Raw genomic sequence first — 24,114 nt, 5'->3', positions numbered from 1 at the left:
TCCTGTATGCATCCTGACCAGGAATTGAACCCCGCAACCTTTTGGTGTACAGGACGATGGTCCAACAAGCTGAGCCACCCGACCAGGGCTGTAAGGTATTCTTCAGTAGATGCTCCCACCTGTGACACTGGATTTCTTCCTCTGATAACCTCTCATCATTGTGGGCACCCAGTTTCCAGCCCCCTCCCCCTATTCTGTGGCGGACATAGGCCAGTTATTCAGTAAGTATCGTGTAATAGGGTGCATAAGGAGCTAATGACATAGTAAATGCTCATGGCAGGGAAGAGCAAGCCTTGTTTTTCATTAAAAGTGGTTCTTCCCTGGTATCTCCTAATAATCTTAACTTCTCAAGTAGAATTGCACCTAAGGCACGTGCTGTGGTGGGCCTCTGCCTCGGGGCGTCCTTCAAGATCCAAGAGAAGAATAGAGTTTTCCAGTGTAAAGTGCTGTGTGAGTGGATGGCATCCGTGTTGCCTATAGGCCCCATTTAAGCATTATCTTTGCAATGGGGTTTCCATCAACTAGAATGCTTTAAGACTGGTACATTTTACGCAATTTTTCCAAGTGCCGTTTTGTTTTTAATTTCATTAAAAGTCTTTATTTAAAGCTTTATGGGTTATTTAGAAACATTATAGTCCCTCCAAATAATTATTCTGAAGCCAATTTTAGACATGATGGAGGCAACAGGCAGGGCCCAACGCAGAGCCTGTCAAATGTCAGTGTGCACGAGTCTCCCGGGGAGCTGGGACCGCAGGGCGTGCAGCGGGCCGGCCTGCGGTTCCGCATTCCAGCAAGCTTCAGGTGGCATGCCGTTGTCCAGGGAAGCCCTAGGAAAGGGAGATGGTGCGGGCTGCTTTTCATCGTGCCCAGGTTTGTGGTATTGCTTTTAAGAATCTGCAGCAGCTTATTGCCTTCTCCAGCTGGGATGACAGTTCTGCTTAGTCCGACCTTTTTGTTAAATGGGGCTTGTGGGAAATGTCCTGTCACCAAGCCTGCTCCCTGGTGAAGGTTTCCTAGAGTTCAGCTCACTCTTTTCCAGAACAGTCGAGGCCATAACTGTCTCTCGTAGCTGATGAGTTTGTGGTAAAATAAAAGAAAACAGTAAATGAAGACTGACATCCTAAATGTGTCGGACTCAGAAGGTGACACTAGGTGCCATTCCTCCCCCTTGGTGTTTGAGGTCCGGGGGTGAAAGCTGACGGTGCTCAGCGATGGTGAAAGATGGAACTGGCGAGGGCGGGAGGGGGAGCCAGCCTCAGGGTTTCGTTACCTAGTTACACCCCCACCCCCACCCCCACCCCCACCTCAAAGCCAAAATAGGACCCTGGCCCTTTGCTCTGAAGCACTCTTGGTATAAATTAAAACCAAGTAAAATGGTAAAAGTTATAAAGGTTGTTAAAGAAACTAGTTCAGGATCCCCTTTAATTATAACCCAAAAAGAATAGAATAGTCCCTAAACTGTCCCCCTCCACACACACTTTTGAAGGAAAAGGCCGAAGCCCCCATGTGTGCACAGGCCCGGGGATGTTCGGTCGGTCTCAGCACCTTCCCTCCCGGGCAGCAGCCTGCCTACCCTCTCCTGCTTTTTGAAAGCCTCTCCTATTAAAATCATCTCCTTTTTGCTCTTATTTGTAGTTCTCTAGAAAAGGAGATCAATTGGAGATTTTCTTTCCCTCCCAGTCTTTGTTGTTATTTTAGAAAGAAAAGCCCCCTGAGAGTTTCCAACAGCGGTTTAGATTGAGAAACCTGAATTCAATCCCCGCCTCCCGACTGACTCCCCTGTCACCATGGGCACGTTATTTTTCTTTGCTATTGACACTTAAATCCAAATGAAAATACTCATCATAAGGAAAGTTAGTGAGAAACATGTGATTCTTAAGAGAAACTTATGGTACGTAAAATACCATTCCATTTACCGGTTTCTATTTTATAGTCAATATTCGGGGAAAGTGAAAGTCATTAGAAATTGTAAAATAGTCATTTTCTCAGAAAGCCTGTGTGATCCTGCCCACCGTGAAGACGGTAAGTCAAGTAGCCCCATGACCTGGAGGTGATCGTCGGGCGTGATGGCAAGTACGTGACTGTCTGTGCTCACGTAGATTTTGTAGATATGATAACTCCCCTGTGCTGCCTATTTCTGCATACTGATCCTTTCTGCTAGTTTGTTGTGGTTAAATGAGATGCTTCATGAGGAGGGGAAATGTATCCTACACAGGAATATGCAAAAGTACAGATCTAATTAGCCTGAAAAGCCTTAAACCCCCCTTAGCGGTACAGTGTTGACGGGTGTGTTTTTCATCATTGAAAAATAATTCATATGCCAGGAGCTTCATTAGAGGAACAAGTAAAGATCTATACTGCAGACACCTGGATATTCAGGCCATTCTGCCTTTAAGATAACTGGTAGATCAGTAACTACAAGGGCGCATTGGGGTTGCTAGGGTTCGGTGCTCCAAAGTCATTTATTACATCCTGTGTGACTATTAAGCCCCTGTAATCCTAACATGCAGCAGGTTTTGTCGGTTTTGTTTTTCTTTGCTGGCAGGAGTAAAGGAGAGAGTAGATTTGGGTTCACGCCCACATAGGAGCCTGGGCCTGGCACCTAGCGTACAGTGATAAGGTGACAGACATTGAGGAAGATGTCTGGGCAATCTTCATCGTTTGTGCCCAAGAGTTTGCACAAAGCAAATACTCAATGGAGCCTTTTGTTATTGGTCACAGACGTGTCGGTGGCCATTTGGAAATGTGGTTGGAAGGAGTTGGCACCCTCCCAACTGTGAGGAGGTCCCTTTCTCACTGCGGGAAGCCAGGCCAGGGGGTTAAGAAACACCAAGCTGAAAGCCAAGTTGGGCTGCATGAGGAAAACAACTAAGGAAATGTGTACAGTATAGCAGGTCCTCCAATAACGTCATTTTGTTAGTAACACTGAGAAGATGCTGTAGGAAATTAACTTTCATGAATATCAATTAGTCTACAGTAAAATTGGTTTTGTCATATTTTGTTTTGCATCAAGTTGCAGAATCTTCGATGATGTAACGTGAGGGCTTACTGGATTAGTTCATGAGGATAATGGTCTTCATGTCGCGTTGTGTGGGTTGCCTATACTTCTGCAGTCCTTGTTTTCAGGACGTGCACCTCCTGGATGATACAGAATCTGGCTCCATTGAAGTGAGATCAGCCCCACTGTGCTGTGCCTGCTTCTAACTGTGCCTCCGAGGGGAGGGATGGCTGTTAGTTATCAGTCCCGGGCCTTTTTTTTGTTCGCTTGGTTTTGCCTCCTTTTCCCCTTTGGTTTGGTTCAGTTTTGTGTGTGTGCATAGTGTGCTTTTTGAAGAAGTTCAACCCTATAACAACAACTTTGATTTCTGTATCATCCAATTAAATTAACATGGGGCAGTTTTTGAACTAGAGATTGGGCCTACTCTGTTCTTACCAAGTGTCAAATCAGTTTAATACTGAAGACAGCATTTTTTTGTTGTTGTTAGTCTTCACTCGAGGATATTTTTCCATTGATTTTTAGAGAGAGTGGAAGGGTGCGGGAGAGGCAGAGGGAGAGGAACATCAATGTGAGAGAGACACATCGATTGGTTGCCTGCCGCCCATGCCCCAACTAGGGTTGAGCCTGCAACTGAGGTACATGCCCTTGACCGGGAAACGCTGGACATTCTAACCACTGAGCATGCCGGCCAGGGCAAGACAGCCTTTTTTCCCCAACATAATATAGCAAAACTCCATCCTTGTTTCCCACCCTCTCACATCATCACAGGGTGTCTCAAATTTACACATGGCTTTATTTATTTATTATTTTATTTATTTTGGCTTCTCAGTTTGAACATCTGTTCTTCCCCTTCACCCCTTTCCAGATGTTCCCTAGCTGTGCTGACCTCTGCACTGTGTAGTGTTGTCATCTGGTGGATTGTTTGTGACTACATTCTTCCCATCCTGCTGTTCTGTCTCGATGGTTTAAGAACACAGTAGCCATCGGACCCTTTGACAAATAGCTGCTGTGTAAGTGTCCCACCCATTTCCCTACTGTTCACTGCCACTCTGTTTCCCATGATGCATGTTTTTGTCACTGGCAGCTCTCCCCGCTTTATTGATTTGCCTTTTTTCAAAGGTTCTTTTTCAAAAACTCCTCAACTCATGGTGTGGTGTCGGGGAGGGAGGCCCCTCACTATTCTTTTCATACAAGGGACATTACAAACAACACACTTTGATTTTTGTTGTTGTTTTTTTAAAATGTTTTTATTTATTTCAGAGAAAGGGAGAGGGAGAGATAGAAACAACATCACCGAGGAGAGAGAATCATCAGTAAGCTGCCTCCTGCATGGCCCCTTCTGGGGATCGAGCCCGCACCCCGGGCATGTGCCCTGACTGGGAATGGAACTGCAATCATTGGTTCCTGAGTCGATGCTCAGCCACTGGCTTTGTTTTTATGTTGTGCTGACTCTGAACAGATTTCTTGAAGTAGCAATTTAAAAAGACACCAAGCTAGTTTCTTTCCCTCTCAAAAATATTCAGTTACTTGGGGTGCTTTTCTTTCAATTGTCTGTACAACTTTTCTCTAGTTTTCTAGAGTCAACATTTTTAGTGTGTGTGTCCTTTCCAGTCCAGCAGAAGTCAGTTTCGCACTGATTTTGCGCTGTTGTAAAGATCTGACTTTGCAGCCAGGAGGTCTCGGGAGCGTGGCGCCCCGTTTCGCTCTGGCTGTGCTGCGTCCACAGCCTCTCGCAGCAGGCAGCTGCTGCCCAGCAAGTCTCTGTCTTGAGTTTGCGGAACTCTCTCCTCTCCCTCATTCCCCTGCCTCCCCCTTTCAGTCACGTGCAATGTTCAGAACTGGATGTTGAAAGGAGGGAAGCAGAGAAGACGAGAGTCTTGTCTGTTTGTGTTTCTGCATGACCAGCGCTGCTCCTGCCTTGCTCCTGCCCGCCTTCTTTCCCCGAAAGCAACCAAAACGCCTTAGGGTGTTGTGGACAGACTCTGTGTTCTCTGGACACCTTTCACCCTTAAACGAGTACCTTGCCAGAGAAGAGACGTCTTTCCTGCAGAACGTGCACGAGGCTCACCGGGGATCTCCGGCCCAGACCCAGCGCAGGCCGGAGCGGCGCCCTGGTGGCTGCTGAGACCGCGCCTCTCACGTCAAGGCTGCCTTCCTTATTCTCTGACATTGTTTCTGTAGCTCATATTCAAGGATTTCTGTTCTTATTCCAACTTGGACCTGGGAGTTTTATTAAGAAATGCAAAAGTTCCTGCTAGGACTTCCTCCAAAGTAAAATTCCATGGCAACCACTGCTCGTGTTTTATGGTTTCGTTGAGTGTCTTCAGATGGTGGGAAAAGACTGTGAAACCTAACAGACTTCATTCTTTTCAAAATTAAGAAAAAGCTGCTTAGCATGTTTCTATTGGTGACATTTTCTTAAAAGGTGTCATTAAATACAAACTTGTCGCATAGGCTGACACTGTTTCCCATATAGATGGCCCTTTCCGGTGGTTTTCCAGTGGCGAAGCTGCCTTGAATAGATGAGCTCTGAATGGGTGGAGGCGTTGCTAATGATCCTTAGGTGCTTTTGAGTATATCATTTTCCCAGGGTAACTTAAATGGGCTCCCTGAGGCTCTCTTCTCTTTACCATCTGGAAGGTGTAACCTTTCTCTGTTACTGCTAACGCTCGCCATCGCATTAGGCCCGCAGCGGAGTATTCATTCAGCCTGATGGATTAACTTGGAATTTACAGAAATCAAAGCTTTCAGGGTAACAGTGGGAAACAAATAGAATCCTCGTAGTTGTCTTTGGGGCGATTTCTCGTGGGCACAGCTGGGGCGTGCCTGGAGCTCTCGAGGCCAAGGACCCCTCGGGTTGCTGCGTCCGACTCTTAGTGGGAAGATGCGTCCGGAGTTGCAGGCCCGGCCCATCGTTTGGGAAGCTCGTTTGGCATCTGGGCGACAGCCGGTGTACATAGTGCATAGTTGCACTGATGGATTCTTTTCTTGGAATTGAATGTGTGTGTTCAAAGCACTTTTGTGGCTTGATAGTTTTTACTTTACAATATTCCCCAAGTTGCAGATGTCATGTCCAAACTTGGGGAATATTGGGGCTCAGAAGACACCGCGGAGAAGCAAGGGAACTGCAGTGCGGGGCAGAGGTGGAAGGCAGGCCTGAGGGTTCTGCTGGGGAAGGTGCAAGGAGAAGGTCCACAGGCTGCCTAGTGCTCTGCACGGTCACGTGATTGGTTTGCCAGGCGGGAATGCCTCCTTCTCGCTCACCTTGGCGGTCTGCCAGCTTTTCCCCTTGTCAGGTGGCACTTGTTCGCTATCACAGGTAACATCAAGTGCAGTTGCTGGGTTTTTCCCACTTCATTGGTGCATAATCTACAGATGTAATAGCTGCTCTATTGTTAATGCGAATACCTGGGGACCTGAATCTTTATTAGTGTGACTAATGCATTCTAAATGTCTACCATGCTCTCTTTCAAAGTTCCACATCAGTTATTAGTTATTAATATTATTATATTAATTCACATTAATTACTTACACTAATTTTATAGATACTTTTAAATACTTTTTAAAAAACACAAAAAAATTTCCTGTCAGCCTAAAATTTGATTTATCAGTAATTTCTTGTCTTGAATAGTATTGTTAATTTAAGAAATCAGATCTTAAATTTCCTAAGCAGGTGAGGTATTGGCCCTTGTTTTTCCTCATATTAATGGTTTGACCGTGTGGTAGTTGTCTGTGCTCTGGGCTGTAAGTGGCCTCATTCGGAAAGTAGGTGTGGTGTGTCAAAGCCCGCAGGCGCCTCAGTTCCTCCGTTGTAGAAACGGAGATAAACCGCCCTTAAACCGCCCTGTCGCGGGGTGAGCAGCCCTGGGCCTGGGCTCGGGCTCAGGAACGGCGGCGGGAGCACCCTCGGCTGGCTTTTGTTGTTTTATTTTTCCTTTGTGAAAAATTCTAGATTCACTTCTTTAACAGACACTACTAAATATCTCCCCCTCCTTCATATAATCAGAAGCCAGTGTTTCTCTTAGAAATAACATTGAGTACTTTTTCTAAATTCAGGGGCATACATTTGAGCATTTCAATCTCTTGAAGAAAAGGAATGTGGATAAAATGTTTTGATGTTTTTCCTGTGACAATTGAGTGAGGAATATAAAACACCCTCCACTTGCACGTAGGCTTTGATCTCAGGGAGTTCTGATTCATGAATTTGCCTCGGTATAATTTACTCCCGCAGCATCGCTTCCTGGAGGTCTTCATAGTTTAATTAAATCAAGTATCACAAAATTCAAGCAGTTTCACTTTCTTATTAATGGTACTTGGTGATTCAGTAAGTAGTTATAATTCAAACAAAACTCACATTTTGCTTGAACATGGTTTTAAAATTTGAAGTCTTATATGAAATTGGTATTGATTCAGGGTTTATTGCCCTTACTCTCAGCTCTGAGGATTGAATATTGTCTAGATATTTATATTCACGTTCTGTAGAATTTGGGGGATTTAAATGATTTCTTATTTCATGACAGGAATTCTGAGGACTTCCTTTTACTTAGGACACAGACATTTGCTTTGCTGGTTGATTCTTTGGTGTGGGGATTGTTGAAATGCCAGGTCATTCATTTTCCAAAGACAAAGACTCGTTATCTTGGTGTAACTAACCTTCGTAAGGAAATGAGGTGCTTCATTTCAAAAGACCTCGATGTAAAAATGTGTTTGTGGAAAATCCTACCAATTCTCCATCAGATAATTTGCACTCAAGTGCAAAAATGCCTTCCTGTGTCAAGTATTTGAAAGTTGTTTCAGTGATATAATCTTGTTTTTTCCGACTGTTTTCAGAGTAATTCTTCAGTCCAGTGTTCAGAGCTGTAAGACATCTGAACCTAGCGTTTCTGGCAGTGCAGGCATTGCTAAGAGAGCCACCAGGTCTGCTTCAAGGAAAAGCAGTTTTAAAAGGTGAGAAAAGAACCCTCCTCTTCCGAAAAGTTCAAGCATTGTTTCCCGCTTATCCTTCGGGAGACAGGAATGGAGGCAGGCCAAGGCGGAGTCCCTGTGACGGGGAAGTGATCGCATGTGTTTGATGTGTTCGTCATCGAAGGGAATCTGGACCATTTTAATGCAGGATTTTGTTTAGTTTCGTTTTTCAAAACCGATGTTCAGCCCTGGAAATGTGGCCTCTGGGTCGTAGTGTGGGCAAGCTGAGCCTGTTGTAAGTTCTCAATTAAGAATTCCCAAAGTTCTCTGCCGGGACTCGGGAACCCTCTCTGTGTGCAGATGCCGCGGGGTTGTTGGAGAGCTCGCCGCAAATAAGTGTGGTGGTGGGCACGCGAGCTTCCGTGGGACTGCGATCCCTCGTGACTCAGGGACTGACCTTGGCCACAGTCCGCAGCCCCGCGGCTCCTTCTCTCCCTTTGAGCCAGCATCTTCCCTTCGTTACTGAAGGGGAGAGGCTTATTCTGTGACCGCACCCGTTACTCACTGTTGCCTCAGGAGCTCTGTCATGAACGGCAGGCAGACGTTTTATTCCGAACGTGTTCTATGAACAGGTCCCTCGGGGGGAGGAGCAGGCAGCCCACGGCGCCCTCCCCGGAGCGGAAGGCAGGCAGCTCCTCGCTTGTGTGCCGTGGCCTGGAGGGGGCAGCCGTGGTTCTGTCCTGGCGCGCTCCTGGCACAGCGAATCCCTCCTGACAGGTCACCCGGCTTCCCCAAACGTCATGCTTCTTTTTCATTGGTCTGCCCGGGCCTGGCGTTTGGGCCCGAGGTGCCTGTCCGAGGTGCTGAGCGAGGCTTGGGTGGCGCGCAGCCGTCGGGTGCTGAGCCCTGGCTGGCGACCAGCCGCTCCAGGGTGTTGCTTTCTGAAGGAATTGCTCAGCTCTGCCGTTTTCGTCTCTGCTGGTCCTTTGGACAGTTCACTGCACACCGTTACCGCTAGTGGGTGGGAATGTGATTGTGCCCCGTGCAGGTGTTTGAGAACTGGGCACTGACTCATGATTTTAGGATTTAAAAATGTTCATCAGAAAGGTATCAAATATTCATACTAATTCTACATGAGAATTAGAGTATTAGAGAATTACTGACCAAAAACCCAAGACTTTAGTACATTATAAAAGCAAAATGTTATTTATATAACAGTAAGAAGGAAGAAATGGTCTAAAGCCTGATGAATTATACCATATGAATGTCTAGAATCATGTTTTTAAAGAAAATTTAATGATCTGGATAAATGCTCATGAAGCAATAAATGAAAAGAGCTATGCCCAGTTGTTATGAACTATTCCAATTTTATAAATGTGCAATATACTTTATATATGTGTATAGAAATGCATAGATGTATAAATGTTTACAAACAAATATTTATAAATGTATATATTTCAATTTATGTATTTTGAAATAAGATAAAGGAAAATATGCCAAGATATTAACAGGACAGTTGGGGATTTTTTTTAATCATTTTCTTTTTTCCGAACTTTTCTACAATTAATGGAGTGAAATGGGAGCATTTTAACTTTGACACTTTCAGGTGAATTAAACTGTTAGAAATTCAAATCAGGAGCCTGTTGGTGACAGGCTGTTCGGATGGACATGCTCTCTGCGGGTCACTGCTCGGGGTCCCTCACCCCCGCGTGTCTGGCACCTTTCCTCTGCGCTGCAGGCCTCGGAGAGTCCAGGAGCCGCGGGCGGCGGGGTGTGCCCTGCCACCCTCCCCGTCGAGGGCGTGGCCGTGCCCCGGGTTTCCATCTCCGTCTTGTCTAGTGACTAAACGTGTGCTTCCCAGCAGAGGTGCTTCCTGTGCAGGGAGCATCCCCCGAGTCCCTGGACCGATGCTCGGAGGTCTGAAGGCGAGTTCAGACGGAGTTGCCTGACTAAATATTGAAATGGCCCAAAGCAGTGTCCAGGCACCGGGGATAGTGCTGAAAAGCAAAAAGGCTTCTTGTAATTTTCTGAAATGGACTTTCAGGGATGGGGAGGGGCGGAGAAGTGAACTGGTGAGCATGCACCGGGGTTCGCCGTGTTCAACCACCCCCTGTGGCGGGGTCTCCTCGGCCTCCTTCAGGGCTTGTGAGTCACCTGCTCCCCAAAGGACAGATCCCTCCTTACAGGCCCCACGCTGTCGCCTGGCGCTTTTCCCCGCTGAGTAGTACTGGGTTTTGATTGGAGGCCGGCGAAGGAATTAAGACCTGTGTGTATAATCCGATTTAGGACAAATAGTCTGAGCTGACTGTTCTTTCCTTAGACAGCAGTATGAAAAGAACAGCGCGCGTTTCAGAGCGCTCATCCTGACCCTCGGGCCGGGCTGCCGCTGCCCGGAGCCGCCTTCTCTCCTGCAGGTCTGTGTGTGCACGCCGTCCCCTCCGCGGGAGCTTGGCTTCGTTCCCACGTTCTGTTCTGTTCTGTTCTGAGAGGTTCCGGAGGAGACCCCCCCACCCGCACCGCCCACTGCCACGGCTCTCTAGGCGGACAGTTGACTGAGTCTCCACAACGCGGGGAGTTTCCCCACAAACATGCTGAAAGAGCAAATACCTGACAGCTGAAAAGTATGACTATGGTCATACGCGTTTGCTGGGAAAGCAAGCCCCGGTTTGCCTCACGTGTCCATGCAGGGAGGCCAGCCCCCTCGGTCTGTGTGCCCGCTCTGCTCAGGGCCCGGGGCCAGCTCTGCTCCCCCCTCATGCCCCTCCGGAGCGGGAAGAAGCACCTTCAGGCCTCTGCACCTCCCGCTTCCTGTCAGAGCTCTTCAATCCAGTGAAGGTGTCCGCTCTCCGGTGGCCGGTGGCTCGCATTAACTCGCTGGAGGCCGGAGGGTCTGGAGAAGCCGCCCCTGCGGCGCGTGGGGACCCGCCTCCCTGACGCTCAGTTCCCGGCTGCGCGGCTCGCCCGCTGGTGCGAGCTTCTAGCAGCTTACACTCTTTCTTTGCGGCAGTTTTCCTTTTTCTTTTTTAAAATCATAACTTCATCCATTTTCTAAGAAAACTGCATATGCAAAAGGGGTTTCTATTCCAGGTTGCATCCTTGGGGACCATCACTTTCTGCTCCACCTGCCAAACCTACCGAACGTTCATTGCTCGGGGGACCCTACGCCCAGTCACCCTGCTCTGAGGGCTCCCTCGGCCCGAGACATGCTCTTCCCGCCTTCACGTGGAGGAGCTACGTTCGGGCTGCTGCTTTCTTTTTGGCCTAAGTCTTCTCGTTTGTGATTCTTGCCGTCGTCACGCCTGTCCCTGCTTCTGGTCCGTTAGCGTCTCGGGCCTCAGTGACGTTCACCACCTCTGGGCTTTCATTTTTCATTATTCGCATCATCTCCACACGTGCATCCGTGTAGAAGGCCAGAATGTTCTATCTAAATATTCTTTTGTTTAAATGCTGGTGACCTCTGCCCTGTTAAGGCATTAATCTCCCTTTGAAATTCCAGATACGTTCCCACTTGCCAGCGACCCTGGACCTTTATCCTCAGGGCCGTGCCGCGGGCTGCAGCCCCGGCGGGTGTGCATGAGCTGCTCCGGGAGAGGCGGCCTCCAGATCGGATTGGTTTTTCTGACTCTTTGCCTTTGCGTTAGTTTTTCTCTGAAAGCTGCTATTTAGTTGAAGGTAATAAATGGCAGAAGGAAACCAGGGAGGTAGCGTGAGGATGAATCAAGGGCAGTGGTTTACGGGCAGCCCGGGGTGGTTCTGGCGCCGGTGCCTGGTGGCCCCTGACGGTTGCGCTGGGCTGAGCTGGAAGCCGCGTGCAGCGCCCACCTTTCTGTGACCGAATTCTGGCTTTTAAATAACCGAGTAACACTTCTTTATCTTTTCGTTCTTTTCACTCTCCCCGCAGCCTGGTTCCTCAGAGGGAAAGAAGGAAAAGGAATGCTTTGCAGCAAATGCCCCTAATGGCATTATGGTACTCTCACTGCTCCGCTGCCTCTGCCCGCCCCTTACTGTGTTTTTATTGTTTCGTTTTCCGTTCTGTTTTCTGCAGAACTGAGCCTTTTTCTGCTTTGCCTTCCTCTCCTGTGTGTCTTTATGGTTGGTATCATACTGTCGTCCAAAGTATTTGTCATTAAAGAATTATACAAATGTATACTTTTTAGCATGTCAATATTTTTTATTATGTTGCCTTCCTTGTCTTTAATAACTACCTATGGTACACTTAAAACCTTCGTGGTAAAATCCTGTTTTTTCTCCCGTAGTCCCTCCATTTCGAGGACTAAGACAGTGTTGCGTTAAGTAAAAACCTGTGACCAGAACTGAAGGAAGACTGGGAACAGCACTACATCAGGACTCAGCACAATTTATTTGGAAACTAAACAAAATTGCAAACGCCTTAGCTGCTTTCCACCTAAGAAGCTTGTTCAGCGAAGAAACTGTCCCCTGGAGTTTAAATAACTGCACGGGCTTGGGCACCAGTGGGACTCGAAGACAATCCGCTCTCCTTTGTGGCCGCGTCCCGCGGGGAACAGCTGTTGTGCACTTAGTCTCAGGGGTAAACACCGAGCCGGTGGGGCGCTGGCGCTCCGTGCGTGTGTCCCTGTGATGGCAGCACAGCTGCTGGCCTCGGACAGGTCTGACGGGCGCCTTTCGCCCGTTTATTTTCTCTTCGCCCTGCGCCCGAATGTACAGAGGTGGGACAGGCCTTGCCGAAACGGTACTCTGATCTGATTCTGTTTGGTGTGATCCTCTTCCCTGGAATGCTTGTCACATGTGTAACGTGACCTGGTGAGCCCCGAGCTGCTCGGTTCCACCAAAGAGTGCTTTATCCTGGAGACCGCGAAAGCGCGTGTGCGGCTGCTGCGTGCGGACACGTGGGTGCTGTGACCTCACCTGCAGGGCAGCAGCTGCAGACTCGGGAGGGGAAGGAAGCTGGCCTCCGTTGGAGGACGCTGAGTCATGCCTTGACGGTATTTAGGGACTGAAGAATTCCAAGGCCGCCCGCTATTTGGTTGCCTCGTCATGCCTTCCGGCATGAAAACCCACATGTCAGTGTTTCTCCTTGGAATGGGGTCCCAAATGCTGGGCTTTAAAAACGGACTGTTTATGAGGGTCTTTGTCTGTAGCGTATGGACTTGTTTGTTACAGGATCGGCCGAGGCCCTGCCCACACCCTTCGATCTCGGCAACAGGTATTCACATCTGGATTTCAGTTTGTACTAAGACACTCACTGTGGCCTTCAGTTAGGGATCAACTCTTTGCAGAGTGCCTTCTCTCCCCACCCCTGCAGCAGCACAGCGGAGTCTGATGTAAAGCAATCACACACAAAAAAAACACCCCAGTTTATTTGCTGCTAAAATATAAATATGGCCCAAAATAAGAGACTATTTTTCAAAATATTTTGAAGTGAATGGTTTTCGTTACTGTTAGCCAATGTTGGCCCGCCCTAGCTTGGGGAATGGGGATATACAGTATTGAAAGGCAGAATGCCTTCACATTGCAAGATGAATGAGTCAGGTCGGTAGGCAGCTCCATTCTTTAAGCTGCCTTTTAAACAGAACTATGAGGACTAAGAGGTAGCTGGTAGAAAGAGTAAAGTCTGCGATTGCAGAAGTAACCGGAAGGCCGTGGCTCCATTTGGCATTTCCTCAGAGTACTTGGGGGATTGACCAGCTTTGAGGGGATGTGGAAGATGCCGTTGTTTTGGCCAAACAAGCAGTTCTTCCCCGTTAGGCGCTGTGGGGGTTGCTCACGCCCACTTTTACACTCTAGGGGACTAGATCTCAGAAAAATGGAGGGTTTTTGCCCTGGAGGTTCATAGACAGAAAGACGGACTTCCCTGATGGGAGGCGGCTTCTCAGTGAGCTCTGGGTGGGAGAGCCGCGCCCACGGCTGTATTGTGCTGGGAGGCGATGCGAGGTTGCAGACCGCCCCGCGTAGGCATTGCATCCTCAGGCAGCTCTCGTCCCTTCACAGTTACAGGCCTTCTCCTGCGTAAACAGGCCAGGCAGCTGTGAAAATCGGGTCCCACCTGAACCGGGCCTGGCTTGGCCTCGTATCACTTCAGAACAAGTCAGTGCTGTGCCCTCAGAGAGGAAGCCCTTTGGTGTCTAGGCCAAGAGTGAACATGGCTTCGGTGCCAGCCACAGTCCTTCTTACTTCACTCACTGCCTTTTGTGTTGGCTGCTCACATCTCCAGCTAGAATGGCTATCCCCGTGGCTCTTTCTAAAAATCCTTGTTTAACAGGCTTCTTCCTGAAATGAGTCATAGGAAAGGAGTGCTTTGGAACACACAGGGCCCAGCACCCGAGTTAAACTTCTGAGGGCCGCAGCGAGAATCCAGGACGCTTCTGGGTCGAACTGACGGGAAAGTCCTGGCTGTGAATCAGAGTGGAATCTCCACCCCGCCCCCAGCTGAACCGTCCGCACACCCAGACTCTCCTGAGGCCTCTCTCGGAGCCCGGGTTCCAGGAGCCCTTGTTGCTGTGGAACATGAAACGGCTCGTCCGCTTGAGAGAGTCCTTTCACTTCAGAGCCTTAAATAGCTTTGAAAGTACACCCAACAGTTTTCATTGGAATTGAAAGTAGAAATGAATATTTTTAGGTGCCCTTGAAGCTTTCTGGGGACAAAAGTCGGGGGCAGGCCAAAGGAAGGTGTCTGCAAAACTGGGCCCCGGAAGTGCAGACAGACTTCTCTGTCTTCAAGGAGAGCCAGGCGGCTCCGGCGGCTCACTGCGCCTCTGGTCTCCAGAACCTTCTGTTCAAACTTGAGCCCCTGAGCCTGTCCCCCACCCACTCCCTGCCCCGCCCCCCTCCCTCTCCCGGCGTGATTTCTACCTCTTCTCTGGGGCCCAGACAGGTTTTAGAGGCGGTCCCCAGGCTCTCGCAAGAAGAAGGGTTTCCTTTGGGCGCGGCCCCTGGCTGGGCCGTGCCAGGCCTGGTCCTCTGCCGGAATCACTGTCCTGACCAGTGAGCACGGCGCTCCTTTGATGTTTGTTCTAAAAGGAGCTTCGCTGCTTCTCTTCACGCATTTTAAACAGTAATTCTTGTATTTGGGAAAGCCATGCTCATCAGAAACAACTTTAAACCCGACTTTCCTTCTTCAATAGTCCCCGCCCACGAAAGCTGCCCTGTGGGGCTGGCTGCTGCTCTCACCTGCACCCTAGGAAATTACCTCCTCGACCGCCTACTAAATGTCAGCAGGTAGCTTCGTCTGAGTAGAGGACTGCGGTTTTATATTAATCATTTGCATACTTTTATCTAACCTGCACTCATGTACAGATTACTAAAAGTTTTAAAATGTAACTGATTAATCAGTATTGGGTCAATCATTGTCTTGATTTTTTAAATTAAAATGTATATTTCTAACCACATTTTATAAAGCTGAGAGAACTGGTTGAATGAATGTTTATTTTCCTGAAGGTATTTTTTAAGATACAGCTTCATAATGGCGTGTAAACTTTGCATATCTATATAGTTTGGTATGTATTGTTGCATTTGAAATATGTGTATTGTAACTGGTTTTATACAAAATATTGAAGAGTGGAAATTGTATAATTATAATCATGTAATTAAAAGTATTAACCAAATAATCTTTAGGTTGATTGTGTTCGCTTACTGACATTCTGAGTTGGAGGAGTATTGTGACCATCAGTCTTCGTCCGCTGGGGCTGTGACAGCAAAACATTCCTCCCCCACCCCCACCCCCCGCCCCCGGGCTGCTCGGCTCGGGGGTCCAGACCCCGTCGGCAGGGCTGGTTTCTCGCTGCCTCTGCGTGGCCCTTTCTCCCTGTGCTCGTCCCTGCGGTCCTCTGTCTGTCCTGCTTTTCTCCTGACACCATCCTAATGGCCTCCTTTTGACATAATCACCTTTTAAAAGCCTTATCTCCAAACAGTTCTGAGGTATTGGGGATTAGGGCTTCCATTTAGGAACGGGGGATATTGTTCGGCCCATCGCACCTTCCCCGGGAGAAGACAGTGGGCATGTGAGGGGCTCCTGTGGGGAGTCACTCGGCACGCACCCTCACCCACTCTGAGGACACGAAGGTGCATCCAGCAGACCTCGGGGTCTCACAGGTCAGAGGCGGGAGCGCCTTCATCCGCCTGCAGGCTCGGGACCCGAGTGCTGGCGAGTGGCTGGGCCGGTGCTTGAGCACCACACGCCCTGTCCATTCGGGTGCGGGCTGCTCCCTCCCCATGGTCCCGGGCAAGCCTGAGAGCTGTCCTGAAGGAGGTGCGGTCCCGCTCCCTGGGCACTGGGCTTCGCTTCGTGCTGGGATGGGAGTTTTCAAAGCACAAACCAAAGGGACCTGTTCTCACCGTTACCCAAACACCTGCCACCAGGGATTTGCGGGTTCTGCCCTCCATTGAGAGCTGCAGCGTCCACCTGCTCCCTCCGTGATTGGCCTGGAGGCCAGTGCTGGGCGTGTGCCTCCTGGTGACTCACCAGCTTGGTTGGTTGGCGTGGGCCAAGCAGCCCAAAGTCCGAGGAGGCTGGGAGGGCGGGGCAGGCGTGGCGGCAAGGCCCCGGCCTGCCGGGCTGTGGATGGAACCGCAGGTGCGCTTTCTCCCCGGAGCAGGGCTGTGCAGTTCGGGGGGCGAGCCTCTGAGACCCTGGCCTGCGGGTACCGGCTTCCCTGTGTTGTCAGCCGCACTGCCCAGAGCATGGCCACTCTGCTAAAACCCCTCTTGTTCCAGTCACGTGCGATGGGAATAAAAAGAGCTCCTATTTTAACAGTAAGTATGAGAATTAAATAATATATGCAACACTCTCAAAACAGTGTCTGGCACATAGCTTCCAATAAATTTCCTACGTTTAAGATAATTTTCTCTAGGTGATCAGGTAAAAGCTGACTTTGATAGCAGATGATGGTCCTTCAGTATCTGACATTTTTGGTACCGGCAGTATAATTTTGTGTGTTAAAAGAGGTCAAACTATTGACTCTTGCCCTATCCGGTTTGGCTCAGTGGTTAGAGCGTCAGCCTGTGCACCAGAGTCCTGGGTTTGATTCCAGGTCAAGGGCACGGACCTAGGTTGTAGGCTCCTCCCCAGCCGGGGCCCAGGTCTGGAGGCAACCAATTAATGTGTCTCTCATCGATATTTCTGTCTTGTCTTTCCTTCTCTCTTCCATTCTCTGTAAAAATCAATGGAAAAATATCCTCAGGTGAGGATTAAAAAAACAAAAGAATACGAAACAGAACAAACTTGACTCTTGCAGGGAGAAACTCCCGCATGAAGGTAAGTGGAGGGCCGTCCAGAGGCTGGGCAGCGGCATGCCCAAGTGACAAGGCCCCCTCCCGAGCCCCGCGCCTACTGAGCGCGTGGACGGACGGACGGACAGAGAGAGGCGGTGCTGTGCATCCTACAGCAAGCTCTGCCTGGTCTGGCCGCGGACCCTCCGCCGGCCGCCTGCCCTCACTGTTCATCTGTAAATTGGACTAGTAAAGGCACAGGGTTTGGATTAAAAGAGATGAGAGTACGGGGACGCCTTCGCTGGGTCCTGGTGCCAGCCTGCGTGTAACCCCGGGACGGCTTTTCCTCTCCCGGGAGTGCGTGCTGTGGTGGGTGCGAGGGAGAGCGGTTCGCAGGCTTTTTGCCTGCTCCGCGGCATGCCACGGCTTCTGAAGTCGTTCTCTCTTCACAGTTGGCCCTGTGGGTGCTTTCCAGCACGTTACGATTGTAGCACTGCACAAACATTCCCACCTGTGAACTCTTCCAGGGTGATCCTGGGTGATCCAGGGGATAAATTCCTTCAGAAGATACTTCTAGGTCAAGAATATGCAAAATTGTAAAGTTTTTATGTTCACCACATGGAAAAGTAGCTTGGGATCATTGTTCAGAGCGCGGATTCTGGACCCAGACTGCCTCTTACTTAGCTGTGTTCTTGGAGCCAAGATGATAATATCTAAGATATTCGTATGAGGATTAAATGGGTTCATATTTGTTCATTAGAACAAGTGCCTGGCCCATTACTAAGAGCCATGTACATATTATTTAATTAAAAAATAAAAACACTGTTTTAATGCTGTCCAAGAGGACTGTGGCCATGCACAGCCCACCCCCCACCCCCACCCCCACCCCCCCGGAGCGGCTGTCGGCCGAGCTACCAGTTTCACTCCCTGCTGGAGTCTGTCTTGGAGCTGCCCCGTTATTCAGGTTTGGGCCTCTGTCTTCTGAGTGGTTGGCACAGTATGTCCCTGTTGAGTCTCGCCACCTCTCCGGCTCCTGGGGTGCTGGCCCACCCCCTCGCCTGCCTCTAACGGTGTCTCCTGTCTTTGCTAGCAAGTCTGCATGGCCTTGACGTGCTTCTGGATGACACGTGCTCCTTCCACGCAGAACTGTCCAGGTAAGGAGGCCTCCCGCCGGCCAGGGCCGGACCACGCGGGCTGGTGACCACCAGGGCACTGGCCTTGACCCCTCCGTTCTCAGAATGCCCAGACACACCTTGTAGGGGAAGAGGCTTTGTGTGGGAGCAGAAGGGGGGGCGCTTTGTTCCACTTGGAGGACAGTGGCTCTTCCCGCCAAACTTCCCTGAGGAACACAGGACTTGCGGCAGGACAGCTAGCTCTTCCTGCAGGACTGCGTGGAGAATGCCGCCCTCCCCCACGCCGCTACCGAATGCCAGCCGTGCCCCAGCCATTGGACAGTCCACCCCCCCCCCCCAACACACACACACACACATGCTCAGCCGCTGTCAGGCCCCCAGCACCGCTCCTGGGCAGCACCGCGAAAGCGGCGCCTGGAGCGGGCTCGTGGGGCAGCGTCCACTCCGCACTGGGGCGGGCAGAGGCGGGGGCTGGCGCTGCCTTGGACCACGACTACCCAGTGATCCCACCGTGGCAACCCCACACTTGCCTGCGGTTAACCAGGGAGCTTAGCGCATGCCCCCGGGGTCTTCTCTCCCGCCGGCATGATCCGGTCCTTGCCACTCAGCAACTCCCTGAGTCAGTGCTATGAATACAACCAGCTCCTCCCTTTTCCAGTGACGGCTGGCCGGCCCGGGCTGGAAGCTTTCTAGACCGGCTGTTAATCTGGCTGGGGCTCCGCAGGGACTAGACCTCCAGGGCAGGCCTGTGCTGGACGGCAGCGCTCACCAACGGCTTCTCTCCAGGTGCAAGTTCAACCCGTTTCCTCCGGCCCAGGCCTCCGCCTCAGCAAGTTTTTGCCTCCTTCTTTCACTTGGTGTTGAGATTTCAGCCCAGGGAGCTGGGCCTCCCGCAGGCGGCCTGGGGATACCTCTCTGGTTCAGTCCCAAGCCCGGGGACAGTGCTGCTTACCACCGGGGCCCTGGGACTGACGGAAGCTGAAGTCCCTCTGTCTCCCCAGGAAAGTTCACACAAAATGGTGACGTTCATAAACAGGCCCTCAACGGCCTCACAGGCTGGCTACCGTCCACTCCATGGCTCTTCCTGCAGGCGCGGTGAGGAGGGCACCCCGGAGGTGTGCCATAAGGGAGCCTACTCGCCAGCCACCCCAGACCCCTCCAGGCCTAGGGATCCCGGTCGGGATGGGGCCAGGATGGGGCCCGGGGTGGCTGGCGAGTAGCACTGTCCTGGCCAGGCCCTCCGGCCTTGCGTTTGTCCTTCCTTTCTACCCACCCGTCTTAACTGCAAGCCTCTCCAGCGTCCCTGCTCATTCCCGCTCTTTCCTCCGCCACCAGCACATTCAGTTTTCCTCCCTGTTGCTCGAATGCTGCCAAGAACTGCTGGGAGGGGGATGCAGGCCGGGGCCTCCCTGGCGGAAGTGTCCTCAGTGCCTGGCAGGTGGCTGTTCTCCAGGAGATGGTTTCCAGCCTCGGTGTCTTGAGAACTCCGAGGGCCTGATGTGTAAGTCCAGGCCACGCCATTCTCACAGCAGGCGCTGCCCAACTTACATGACTTCGCGCTCCAGGGAAGCCCTCTGAAATGGCCACGTTTTTGCAAAGAAACTGCTTAGAGGACAATTGGTTCTCAACTCCACTGGCTCGACCTGCTCTCCCCACGCATGGGCCTGCTTTGCCCGTGGCAGAGCTGTGATGGGTTCGAAAGCCACTGGGGTTTGGTTGGGGCAAGTCCTATTGCCTTGAGTCGGGGAACCTGGGCCCCAGGCCAGGGCCGTGGGGAGGTGTCAGGAGCTGAGGCCTCGGGCCTCCGACCCCCATTCCCGTCTCCACCCCTCAAGCCCTGCCACGCCCCCTGTGGGGAGGCCTGACAGCTGACCCCGCTCGTCCCGCCATGCTCTGGGGCAGACTCACTTGGGCGGCCACTGCGAATGGTCCGTGTTGCAGGGTCGCCCTGGCTCACGTGGCAGCACACACACACGCTCAGGGCGGCCCCTGTGGCCCCGCGGTGCCCTCCCCTGGTTTGCCCAAGGGACTGGCCGTTGAACAGGTGTGCAGAGAGCACTGGGCAGGGGGTGGGATCTTCTGCTTCATCTCCTCATCCCATCCCTGCCCAGGTCCGCGGGCACGAGGATGGTGCCCCGTCCCTGACTGGGTGCTGAGGCCAGCACAGCACAGCCCTCAGCAGCCCGAGACGTGCTGGGCATCGCTCGGTCCTGCAGGAAGGGCGGAGGGGAGCCTCAGACCGAAAGGCGTCCAGATGGAGGGCGGCCCCGTCTCGGGACGGCTTCTGGGGACATGGGCTTCTCGTCAGGTGGTGGTTACACGGTTGTGCACCCTTATCTGTATTGTATTTTATAAGAAAGTTATTTTAAGTACCTGCTCTCCTTCCTCATTCTCTTTACCATAAATACAGGCCCCCCAGGGCCAGAGCCAGGCACTGCCTCACCCTGGGCACATGGGGCCGTGGCACCAGCCGCTGAGGACCTGCCTGCTGGCCGCTGGCAGAGGAGCGCCCGGCCCGGGGCGGGCCTCGCGGGGCTGAGGGGGATGAGGCAGCAAGCGGGCAATGGGACCTTGGCTCCAAGCGAAGCTGCTCAGCCGGGCGCGGGCCATGCTGGCAGCGAGGCTCTTTCTGGAACAGCTTAGAGGCGGTTCCCGCCTTTATCCTGAGGCTGCCCTAGCCCAGCTCTGAGACCCAGGCCCCCGCCCCCCCCAGCACTCACCGCCATCACCTGGGGGGTTCCAAAGGAAAAGCAATGCCTTCGCCCCTGAAATACCTGCCCCCGGGGTGGCGTGGAGAGCCAGTGATCAGAAGGCAAGGGGGTGCCTAGTGCACCCCTGGGCCCTGGGGGCCTGCCCAGCTGGGATGAAATGCTAGGTGTTCGCCACCACCATCAGGCTGAGGGCCCGGCCGGACATGAAACAAACCAGCAGGGCAGGATTCAGCCTGTCCCCGCGGCAGCGGGACCAGCCCCATTACCAGGCCGTCAGCTATGCAGGGGAGGCAGCGGTCAGGGCCACGCCTGCCTCTGTGGGGCTCTCCCAGCTGCAGGTTCTGGGACACCCCACCTTCAGCTGCTGCCCTGGCAGCCCGAGGCCCAGCTGTGCCCCCCTGGCTGAGAGGGACCCAATCGGCTGGGCGGCGCTTTCCAAGTCTCTCAGGCCCGTTCCTGTGGGGTGAACCTGCCTAGTATGTCACCAGCCAGAAACATGCCCCGCCCCGACAGCACATGTACACACAGCCCGGGCCTGGGGGAGCGGACACAGCATCCCTCCTCCGCACAGCACAGGCCTTCCCGGCCCTGCGCTCCTGCTCGGCCTGGGGCCGCGGCCTCGGCCGGTGCAGACCGGGCTCTGCAGGCCCAGCACCCGGCCAGGGGCCGCTCACACGGGTCTCGGTGGGTGGTGGGGAGACCGCAGCGTTTGCAAACATCAAATCCAGCGCCCTGGGCTTTGTAGCACGTGTTCTTCACAACACTGAGGGGGGGGGGGGCCTTAAAAGGGATGTCCCACTAATCTCCAAAGGAAAGTGGCCCCGCTGCACGGCCTCCGTCCACCAGGGCCACAGCCGCAGCCGCACCGCTGGTCACGGCCCAGCCTGCCGCTCCCCTCACCTGCGCCTCCGCTCCCATCGGTCCCACTGGCCGCCTCCAGGGCGAGGGAAGACGCACTTGGATGTAAATGTCCTCCACCTTCAGCTCCGATTCTCCAACAGAATACGACTTTGCTGGGGGGCTCTCTCCATCTTGGTTCCCACACCGGCCGGGAGGGAGGACCCGCCTTTCTTCCTCGGCCCAAGTCCAGAGCCAGCAGGTGGAGCGATGCCGGCGGAAGCACAGCTCCGAACCGGGGCCAATGGTCCCGCGGTTCAGCAGAGCGCGGGGGGCATCACCCCGCTTCCAGCGGCGGCCACAGCGGCCCCTACCCAGCCCCCACGCCGGCTCAAAACCTCGCGGGACCTGGGGAGCTAATGAGCCTGAGGCTGCCCCTGACCCCAAACCCCAAACCCCCACGGAAGGAACAGCACCGAGCGGTGCGGTGCTGAGCACACACATCAGCATCCACAGCCCCGGGCAGGCCCCAGGGCTCTGGCGCACGGGCCTCAATGCTGACAAGTTTTGAAGGAGAAAATATGGAACCAAGTTGCAATGCTCTTTCGCCTGGACCCCTTTTCATTCGATTGGCGGGTTAAATAACATGACTGAAAACCACATACTTCATGCTCAGCCTAAAAGCCACGCAAACCCTAGCTGCGCACATTGATACCAACGTGGTGCGGGTGCGCACAGGCCGAAACCACGAGGTGGGGGGCCTTTACAGCCAAGCCTCCCGGCTCTGTCCGAGGGTGACCAGAGCTGCACAATGGCTGCGTCAAAGGCTGGCTGATGACAACCGGAACTCCAGCAAGCCCAGGGGAGTGACGGTTCGTCAACAGCAAATCCGCGGCAGGTCGGCTTCCGGGCTCGGCCTCCGTCTCGAAGCTTCCGGGTAACTGGGAGCCGCTCCGCGGAGTCTCCGTGTCCACAGTCCGAACATCATTCTCAGCTCCACCTGGAAGTCCCTCAAAAACACCATCCCCGCGCTCCACCTGCTTGGGAAAGTGCCAGACTAACCCGCCTAGAACGGCAGCTCTGTACCTGGGAAATCTCTACCCACCCCACCCCCCACCCCCAAAAAATGCAACGAATCACACCAAAGGGGGAAAAGCAATATCTATTGTTCTGAGTCTCTTCCCCGAGCAAGAAGTCTTCCCGGCGGTGCTGCTGAGCGCCCCGGCGCGGCTCTCACGCCAGAGCAGGAAAGTCTTCAGGGTCGTCCGGGTTTGGAGCAACGTCTTGTGTCTGAAAGAGCAAAGTGTTGGAACCAGCTGTCATTTCACCCGATCCCGAGCGCCCCGCACGCTGGACAGAGGCGGGGCGGCCCCCAATGCAGCGCCAGGAGCTGCGCTGAGGGTGCGCTCCCTCACCTCACTGCTGCCCAGCCACCGAGTGCCTGGCAGTGCCCCCACTCCTCCAACAAATCCTCCGAGTGGCCCTTTTTCTATCTGGCACGTCCGTCACCCAGTGGACAGACAGAGGCTGACCGCGTGGAGACCTAGGCTGATTCCCCAGTTGCCCCGGGGAGCTCACAAGGTGAAGGGAGACAGAAGGGAAGTCAGTGTGGGAACCTCAGTAACAGACGCCCTGGGACGGGTGTCCAATGCAACTTTGTGGCCAAGCACACATCAAGGTCAGGGAAGGCTTTTCTGGAAGAGCAGGTTCTCCCGCGAAGGGGCGGGGCCTGTGGCAGTTCTGAGCCATAGAGCACAGGTGGGCAGCAGGTGGGCGCAGCTTCCAGAACCTCCCGCTCCTGGCCAGCGCTGCAGTGGCTGGAGCTCTGCAAAGGAGAGTATTTTCTATTCTCAGAACAGAACCTTTTCCAACCTGGCCTCAAAAAACTGTGATGTGTTTTGCTCTTGCTCAGGTATCATCACCTGTGGGCACTGCTCCAGGGGCTGCTCCTGGGAGCCAGGGAATCGGCAGCAAAAGGAACGTCTGGGGGCCAGCCACAAAGTCGTCAGGAGGACTCGGGCCCATGCTGGCCACAGGGCCTCAGGCCCGACTCCTACTAAATAGGTATTCGTGTATTTGTGCACCAAACACTATGAAGCGCCTTCTAAGCTTACATGGTGCTAGGCCCCGGGGAAACGGATAAAAGCAGACATGGCTGCTGCCGCCCACAGACACCATCCACAATCACACCAGTGAGAACAGTTACCAACGGAGATCATGCTCCAAAGAGAAGCAGCAAGCCCTTGCTCCCGGTGTGCACTGGTCTGGAGGGAAGTGTGACCCGAGAAGCCTCCTGGGAGAGGCCAGGGCCCTGCGGGGAAGAGCAGCTGTGCGCGGACGGGAG

The 24,114-nt window shown here is 52.7% G+C and overlaps 2 protein-coding genes across 12 annotated transcripts in view; one reads left to right on the top strand and one right to left on the bottom strand.

Annotated features, from left to right (window-relative positions):
* CDC14B (cell division cycle 14B) overlaps window positions 1-15,561 on the top strand; it is a gene marked incomplete at its 5' end in the record, with an annotated part of 123,692 nt that extends 108,131 nt beyond the window's left edge. For 3 of the 11 annotated variants that reach the window (XM_079790110.1, XM_079790111.1, XM_079790102.1), the window contains 2 exons: window positions 7,829-7,945; window positions 12,160-15,561. In XM_079790110.1, coding sequence (XP_079646236.1) covers window positions 7,829-7,945; window positions 12,160-12,196 — 154 coding nt within the window. In that variant the 3' untranslated portion in view covers window positions 12,197-15,561. Of the gene's footprint in view, window positions 1-52; window positions 7,946-12,159 lie in introns of those variants that run through there. The other 8 variants (XM_079790112.1, XM_079790105.1, XM_079790103.1 and 5 more) reach the window with 5 other exon arrangements.
* Window positions 15,562-22,370: 6,809 nt separating this feature from the next.
* The window catches only part of HABP4 (hyaluronan binding protein 4), a 37,268-nt gene continuing 35,524 nt past the window's right edge, over window positions 22,371-24,114 (bottom strand). The window contains exon 8 of the mRNA XM_079790703.1: window positions 22,371-23,060. Coding sequence (XP_079646829.1) covers window positions 23,004-23,060 — 57 coding nt within the window. The 3' untranslated portion in view covers window positions 22,371-23,003. The remainder of the gene's footprint in view (window positions 23,061-24,114) is intronic.

This window comes from Cnephaeus nilssonii (genome assembly GCF_951640355.1).
Source record: "Cnephaeus nilssonii genome assembly, chromosome: 14".
In the NCBI taxonomy this organism is placed as follows: Eukaryota; Metazoa; Chordata; class Mammalia; order Chiroptera; family Vespertilionidae; genus Cnephaeus; species Cnephaeus nilssonii.
The sequence above is the reverse complement of the archived record's forward strand: the minus strand, read 5'-3'. Positions and strand labels throughout refer to the sequence as shown.